Raw genomic sequence first — 8,712 nt, 5'->3', positions numbered from 1 at the left:
CACAAATATGTTTTTCTTTTACTTTTCTCACGTGAGGGCCTCCGGTACTTTCCCAACATCACGTCTGGAAGTCATAGTTCTCAAACCTCCGAGCTGTTGTTGAATATGTTTGCACAGTATTCATGAGCCTGCTGTGTCATATGCACCATGTAGTATGGTTGTGGTTCAAGGTGGAAAGTGTAAGACAGGAGCTGTGCGTGCGTGTGTGTGTGTGTGTGTGTGTGTGTGTGTGTGTGTGTGTGTGTGTGTGTGTGTGTGTGTGTGTGTTATAACAGCTGTGGTTTCAGCCTGTGGGGAGCTGCAACAGAATCTCAGTGTTTTTAAAAGTGTAATAGTGGGGATGGATAATTTTTAAAGAATCAGACGGGGAACTGTGGAGCATTTTTAAATGCAAATTTTGTAATATTAGGATATCTAACCATCAATCCATCTATCCATCTATCCAACCATCCATCAATGGATCCAACCATATGTAATCCACCCATCCATCCATCCATCAATGGATCCAGCCATCCATAGTCCATCCATCCATCAATCATCCAGAAATCATCCATCCATCCATCCATCCATCCATCCATCCATCCATCCATCCATCCATCTATCTATCTCCCAATAAATTGCTGTAGAAAAAGCAATAATAACTGTAATATATGGGCTCATAAAACATAATTGGGTCGACTTTAGTCTTAATAAATAATAATAATAAAAAAACCTCTCTTCCCACTTTTTATAACGCGATAATAAAAAGTACAGTGGCAGAAAGTTTCCTCGTATAATTCAGTTTTAATAACAGTTGCTTGCGTCACTGGCCGCGTGTGACGAGGGGATCACAACAGCTTATCTGACCAATCAGACGCTGTTGTTGCAGAGCTCTAATCAGCCCCTCATCACTGCTCAGCCCGCATTACACAGCGACCGCAGCCGGAGTGGGCGCTGGATTTGCATTGAAAGCGCACGAGTGACTTCAGGAACGAGGATATCTTGATAGTCGTTTAGTTTTGGGGTCTTTTTTTTTTTTTTCTTTTTTTTTTTTTTTTACTAAACTCTTCCTCGTCTTTGTGGCTGCTCGACTGATACAAACGCGCGTGAAACCTGTAAACACGCCTCCGGACTGTCGACGACTGAAAACTTTGTGTGGACTTGGAAACTTTTTTGAAGATCTCAACATGATGTACTTGTTATGGCCATCCTTGATGAGCTGCTTACTTTGTGGCGCCTCACAGACTTCCAGACACCAACTGTGACGTGATATGAAACCCTGAAGGAGAAACTTTCGACGCAGCGTGATGGACGTACAGAAGCTCATATGAAGTCAGACGTTTTTAAGATTCACTCTTGGTGGAAATGGCAAGTCTTGCCTTGTTAATGAGGCGGGCAGTGGTTCTGATATGTAGTGTGTTGATGCTAATCATCGGCTTCTGTGTCGGATCACCAAACCACAGCCATCGGCTGGTCTGCTGGAAAGCCATCCTCAAGTGTCACGGGGAGCCGGAGTGCCACTACGCCTACGACCAGTACCTCTATGCCTGCGCATCTGTCATCAGCGGGGCACGTAAGAAGTGTCCCAGCCACTGCATCTCCTCTCTGATCCAGCTCAACTTCACCCAGAACGGCCCGGCTCTGGAGGACTGCGACTGCGCCCTGGACCCGGTCTGCAGGAGCACCAAGCAAGCCATCGAGCCGTGCCTGCCGCGGACGAGCACCATGGGCTGCACCGAGGCCCGGCTGCAGTGCGAGATGGACCTGCCCTGCAGCTCGGGCATGAGGGATTACTTGTTTCACTGCCGGAAACTTTTTGGAGGGCAGAGGTGCTCGGATGAGTGCCGCAGAGTGATAGCCAACATGCGCTCCATACCGAAGGCGCAGCAGCTGGACACATGCGTGTGCGACGGCACTGACAGGAACATCTGCGAGTATATCAAAGTCAGCATGAAGACTTTCTGCTCTGATTCCAGTGACAGGTTCGCGGGAAGCGGGTTTTCAGACTCCGAGGAGGACGGTGAGGACGATTACATCGACCAGGAGGATTATCCATACGTGGAAAGTTCAAGTGACTCCCCACCTTGTCAGACTGCTCTAAATGTCCTGACCACCATTTTGGTTTTAAGCAAAATCATCTGAGAAAGCTCGGGGCAGCTAGAAAGTCAGTTTTCTTGAAGCAACACGAGCACTCACTTCACTAAGCATCTGCCTGCTTTGTTGTATTCCTCGTATTTTGTCACTAAACTAAAATTTTGGACCATTTAAATCCAACCTAAATGTTCTGCTGCACGCCTACACAAACTCATAATTTTCTGTTTATTAATCACTCGTGTCAAAAAGTAAGCAAAGTGGATCAGATCCAGTTAGGTTATCACGTATATTGCAGTTACACATTTAACAGTGTTAGTCATCTGATGATGCTGAAGGAGCCTATTTTTGTACAGAAAAGTCAATTGTACAGTATATTGTGTAAAATTATTTTTGTGTGTGAGTAAAAAGAGATTTTGCACTGTATGAAAAGATGAGTCCTGCTCTTATACTGCATTATGACCACAGAGAAGGGAAAAGGAAAAAAAAGTTGTTTTTTTTAAAAGTGCCTATAAACTGGTTTTATTCACCATTCAGTGGCCACACTTCAAAGCAGTCATATTCGTTTCATTAAAAACCAAAAGCCACTTAAAATGTGTCTTAATCCCACATCAGTGTGTAAACAGAAGCTCTTAAGATTGATACACTTGACCTTGTAAACAAGATGTTTGCAGAAGGTATAAAGTGTTAATTCCCTGTAAAGTGTTCAGACAGGCTGGTAGAAAGGTAAACTCCTCCTCTGGGTGGGTGGGTGGAGGGGGGGGGGGGATTTGCAGCACAATTGGAGCCAAGAAGTATTCAGTTGGGTTTGTTTATCTTCACCCCATGTGTCTGGTAGAAGTCCTCTCGGAGACTTACTGAATAACAAAAAAAAAAAAAAAAAGAAAGAAGCATGTCTGTGTCTGGGTGAGTGGCGATATTAAGTGCCTGTTGTGAACCTCTGAATGTAAATGCACATGAAATAAATCCGATTTTTAAAGTGATTCTTCTCTGGATTTGAATCTGTATTTATTAATGGAACAATTCATCAATGGAGTGCAAGGCAATGCCGGTGTATTTACAGTATTCTATTTTTATTTTTACATCCCTCAGATTTATGCATGTGTAGTTTTCTTTTTATTCAAATGTTTTGCTGTATAAATGCAAATATAGTAATCTTAACTGTGGTTGCAACAGTATTAGGGTGTTATTTTAACTTGTGCCAGAACAGGTTTCATTTTCCTGTAAATCACATGGCTCTACGCATGCAGGAGCTTTCATTTTCGGCCACTACAGGAAAACGTATAACTGTCACGATGAGACAGGACAAAGCGTGGCTATTTCACGTTTTTACTGTAGCGGACCGGCATGTCTATTTCACGCTTTGCTACAGTGTACCAACGTGTCTATTTCACGTTTTGTTGTCGTGGACCGGCGTGTCTATTTCACATTTTGCTGTGGTGGACCAGCGTGTCTTTTTCACGTTTTGCTGTAGTGGACTGACGTGTCTATTTCACGTTTTGCTGTAGCGGACCGGCGTGTCTATTTCACGTTTTGTCGTGATACCGGTTTGGCCATAATGAATGTGTAACATCTAATCAGGGTCTTTTGCCAAAATAATTCCTTTGCTCTCATAGATCTTCTTGAATTCTTGGTATTTAAACAATAACTGAGATTCAGTTTTTTAGTAATAAGAGTGAGTTCAATAGGTTTTAACAGCTTAAACCACTTATAACTAAACAGGATAAAGACTGAATACAGATATTCCAATAAGTAATATATGTCTCCAAATGTATAAATTAATTTCTTTGCGACAATTCACACAGAAAATCCGATTTTAGGATTTCTATCCAAATTTTATGATTTGTAATAAGTGGCTTCAGTGATGTTGGAGGCTACAAGTGTCTGTTTACATCCCTGTGACTCATGTTATGATTCGGCCAGCTACACTCCACGTACAAAAAAAAGAAAAGAAAAAAAAGCCAGTGTTCCCTCCTTCACTTGTCTGATGATGGGTCTCGAAAACCATTGATGGCCGCCATGTTGCTTTTCAAGGAGAAGAGATGGGCCCTCCAACCCATTGATTGGAAGAGAAGTCGAGTGGCACCTCTATTATGGAGCCACAAAATACACAATGGTGCCGCGGCACAATGTGGGGGCACTTCATTCACTGTTCCCCTGTCAGCCCCCTTTTTTTCAGGGAGTGGGGGAGCATGAGGAAGACAGCTATCCCAGAGGAAGACAGAGGAGTTATGTGAGAGAGTTTGGCTTTATTGCTCCGTCTAACTCCTGCTTTATTCACTGTTTCTCATTTATTTGTAGTTTCCTAGATGTTTTAATGGTTTTAAAAGGAAAACCTTCGTCAAGTTTAATTATACAATATGACTTCACTCTAAAAAAAACCCAAAAAACATAAGCTGTCATTTAGCTTTGATGGTTTTTAAAAGAATGACCCAAATAATAAATCCTACAATGGCAGCGACTGTTAAAAAAAAAAATACTAACAAAGCAATGTTCTGAAGGCATTTGTGGGCCTTTTGTTATGAGAAGCCAAAAAGCCTGCCACTGTCACTTTAAGAGAGAGCGGCCCTCCGATCCAACCATTAATAATTGTAATGCCTTTTTATTATTGTGAAAGATAATGAAGGGATGAGAGTCATATGGGGGCCCCCAGACAATACATTGCCCTGAAATGTTTTCAATTAACTTTTGGCACCAGAGGAAAAGTAGGAATGTTTTTTTCTTTTTCCCATGCCGAAGCAGAAAGGAGTCGACTGGGGCTTTCTGGTGCAGGGACCAGAACCTCATTAAAATTGCCTCATCATAACTCAAAGTGTTGGCCAACCTCCCCTCTGCCCCGCCTCCAATCATCCGTCCTCTCGGTTACACTTAAACAAAACAGGCAACCATTATTTTATTTTGTGGACAAAATTCACGCAGATGATGTAATTTGTTCTCATATTGTTGAGATGTGTACAAACCAAAATGTTATTTTACAATTATACTATATACACTGCAACACATGTTCTCTGGAGATAAAAAAAAAACAAAAAACATTTGGGCCCATATCTGCGATTCATTTTGATTTCAGACGCCGTTCCTCAGCGCAGTGACGATAAAATAACTCCCTTCCTTTGCAAAACATTTTTAAAACAGCTCAGCCGCCAGACAGACTTTTTCCTGTCGAGACTATTTTGATACTCGCTGTCTCGGAGTACAGAGAAGTGCTTCTAATTCAGTTATAGTCATGTCTGCCTCGTGCGAGCTCGAAAAGATGGAGTTTATAAAAAGGCTGGAAAAGAGAAAGAGGGTAAAGAAAAGAAAAGACAGTATTGAGAGCAAAAGTTGGTTCTCCACAGCCTGATATATATTGAAGTTGAAGCTGCAATATGAAGTTTTTGAAAGTAAACGGGTAAACATTGACCTCCATTTTTGGAAACGGTAGAAACTGGCACAGCAAGGCAGCTTCTCTCATGCAAAAAGCATCTATCCATCAATAGTTGGTTTCATAACTTTTTATGATCCTTTATTCTTTTCGAAAAATAATTGATTTTGCAAACCTGTCAAACGTTTGCTGATTTCAACCTTTGAAATTTGAGAATCTTTCTTTTTGTCGTTGTTTGAGGTGGACGAAACAAGGAATTCGAAATTTGCGCAAATGATTAATCCACTAATTGGAAAAACAACAAAAACATTTTTTTTTTAAATAATAAGTCGCATAATAAAGTAGGACCAAAACTTTGAAAAATGCACCTTGAAAAATTGAAAAATGGGCTGTAAAAGACAAACAAAAAAATGACCACATACTGTATTTGGATACTATAATACACTTTTGCATTGAGTTTATTAAATTCAGTAAAATATTTCTTTATTGCTTTTAATTTAAGAGGAAGATTCTGTGATTTCTATTCTCAGAAGCTGCATCCAGGGCCTTGCCTTCAAAACCCTTTAACACATTTCAAGATTTCAGTTTGGATCAAAAATAAACAAACTTAGCCAAAGCAAAGTGAAGTGAATAAACCTCAGTGACCCACAATAATTGGAGGTTGGGGGTGGGAGTGTGTGTGTGTGTGTGTGTGTGTGTGTGTGTGTGTGTGTGTGTGTGTGTGTGTGTGTGGGAGGGGGGGGGGAGGGGGGGGAGGAGGGGTTGATTTATGATTGAGGGTTAATGGGGGGGAAAAGGGCTGTGCTGGGTTGAATGTCGGGGATTTCAAGGCCTCTGAATTATGATGCAAAGAGGGAATATTTAATCAGCCAATCAGAAATCGGTTCTCCGGGATGGCTGGACAGGAATTGTCCCCTCGGTTTCCTCCCCCCTCACCCCTTCCCGCAGCCTCGCCGAAGAAGGAGCGAGAGGTTGAACACAAAACGTAGCTGACAAGGGGGCATAACTTCATTTCCACGGTGCCGGGACAGCTGTGTGGAGTAATCTGCCGTAGCAGCCTTCTGAAACTTCAATGCCTTTAGTGACCTGGGGAAGTGGAGGGGGGGAGAGGGGACTCCAACTGTGTGCAAGCATTTAAAGAGTGCGAGGGGGCCGACTTTCACACTCTACCAGAGGCTTTTGTTAAAAAAAAAATTACAAAAAAAATATCCCTTACCTCTTGTTCACTGAAAGCGAAGACTTTATGTTTACGTGATGAGACAACGGTTTGCATTTTAAAACTTAAAATTTATTTTCCAGTTTGCGAGAAACAAACTTTCAAAGGAAAGTTTTTACGAAGAAAAATGGACTGAATGTTTCTCGGCTGTTTCTCTGTTTTAGTCTTTAAGGCAAGTCAAATTTATTCATGGAGCTCCAAATTGTAAATTACAAATGACAAAAAAAGGGTTTTTACAATCCGTACTGCACACACACACACAATCTTTATATTATCAATTTGAAAAGAAAAACGTCCCAAAAAATAAGTTAACGCTGAAAAACAAGGTTTGGACTTGTCTATTTAGATGTTTCTACCCCAATAAATTTATTTGATATCACTGATTTTAACCTTTAACATTCTTCATTAGTATGTTGAATATGTCTAAAATGGCAAACACGGCTTCCCCACATTATTATGAATAACTGAAATAAAAACCTTTTCTGTCTTGAACATCTCCTGAAAAATCCTCATTTTCAAAACGCTCCCTTCTTACAGTTTGTGTAAATATTGGTTAAAAAAAGAAAAAGAAAAGAGAACCGGGCAGTCTATCGATGAAGAGGGGGTTCATTATTTCGTGCAAACGGTTCTGTTGAGGACTGAAGAAAGAACAAAACATTTTGGACTAAGATAATGGCTCGAGGCCGGCTCGCTGTCCGCTCTGAATGGGGGTCTCCCCGGAGCTCAATAAGGTCCCAGAGTTTTACTCCATTATGCTGACATCCTAAAGGCCAGGGGCCACCACCCCCAGTGGTTATTCCTCAAGTATGCATTCATCACCCCCCACTACACTCACTCACACACACACACACACACACACACACACACACACACACACACACACACAGTCTTTTGGACTTTAACTCTGCTCTATTTAAGTGATGACAGGAGGTGATATTCCCAGAGAAGAAGTAATAAGTAACGTGCTCAGGTCATTTAAAAAAACAAAACACAACAATGTATCCAAGACTCTAATATGAAAACATTGCAGGTGTTATTGTGGCTTTAATTTGACTTTTTCCTATTCTTTGATCATTTTAAACGCGCCATATCAGACTGGGAAAAAGTTTCTAAAAGAATTCACTTCTCTATCAAATATTTTATCAAAGTAAACTCCTAAACATCGTGTCAAGCTGTCGCGGCGCTCTCACTGCTATCTCACCCTCTCCCACTGTTTGCTTAACGAGGCCACTTCTTGTGGCACGAGGATCTCTCACCAACAGCCTGCAGTGTCGGCGCTAAACGACGGAGTCTCTTAAACCAAGAACAAACACAGAAATCAAAAGGCTGTTAAGCTATGAGCAAATATGCCCGTCATCCTTTTTTTTTTTTTTTTTTTTTTTTTTTTTTTGTCCATTGTGGCAGCAAATCCCCAAAGCATCCGAGTAATAACCCCCACGGTAATGGTTTTAACATTGACAATGAGGAAAAAGGGGCCCCTAACAGTGCTGCCATTTCACTAAAGAGAAGAAAGAGAAAGGTTCGGTGTTGTGAATCGCAGTATTGGAGTTAGGCAATCAAATAAAGGTGGGGTATGCATTTTGTTTTGTGGAATAGTTCAAACAGAATTTGAAACTACAGCCATCCTTGTGCGGCTCTCCGATGCCTCTCCCACCATGAGGAAATAAGCATGAACTTGATTCTGTTTCCTACTTTATCAGTGTTACTGGCAGGCAGCAGGCTGTCATTTGTCTCCAGATTGCTGAGGGTCTCTCACCCGATCTGCTTTTGGCAGCGCCCGGTGGTTGCACTTGTTCAGGGCATTGTAGTCCAAAGCTCTCCCCTGGGCTTGGCCTTGCTCCCAAATGGACGACTCCATGTCCCCGACCACCTCCACAAGCGACACACTCCTGGCCGGACTGCTCCGAGGGGGGGGCGAACAGACTTAACGTCAGGGTGTGCATGAAGGCCAGTATTGGGTCCCCTTTCAGAGACACCCAGGTCCTGGTCCGCCACTCCAATCTTCGGCATGGTGCGGCTGCTTCGCACTCGTCGCCCTCTGCGTGCCTTGGAGTGAGGGTAG

The 8,712-nt window shown here is 42.1% G+C and overlaps 1 protein-coding gene across 1 annotated transcript; it reads left to right on the top strand.

Annotated features, from left to right (window-relative positions):
* Positions 1-908: 908 nt before the first annotated feature.
* gas1b (growth arrest-specific 1b) lies at positions 909-3,053 on the top strand. The gene has a single exon (XM_069168204.1). The coding sequence runs from the start codon at positions 1,345-1,347 to the stop codon at positions 2,119-2,121; it is 777 nt and encodes a 258-aa protein (XP_069024305.1). The 5' UTR covers positions 909-1,344; the 3' UTR covers positions 2,122-3,053.
* The last annotated feature ends 5,659 nt before the right edge of the window (positions 3,054-8,712 follow it).

This window comes from Embiotoca jacksoni, unplaced genomic scaffold, assembly GCF_022577435.1.
Source record: "Embiotoca jacksoni isolate LCO1_2020_lvr unplaced genomic scaffold, fEmbJac1.0.p SCAF_10, whole genome shotgun sequence".
Lineage (NCBI taxonomy): Eukaryota > Metazoa > Chordata > Actinopteri > Embiotocidae > Embiotoca > Embiotoca jacksoni.
Note: the sequence above shows the minus strand (reverse complement) of the source record. Positions and strands in the feature narration are given on the sequence as shown.

Bases quoted from the DNA above. Each gene is read 5' to 3' on its own strand.
- gas1b (XM_069168204.1), top strand. From the start codon at position 1,345: ATGGCAAGTCTTGCCTTGTTAATGAGGCGGGCAGTGGTTCTGATATGT.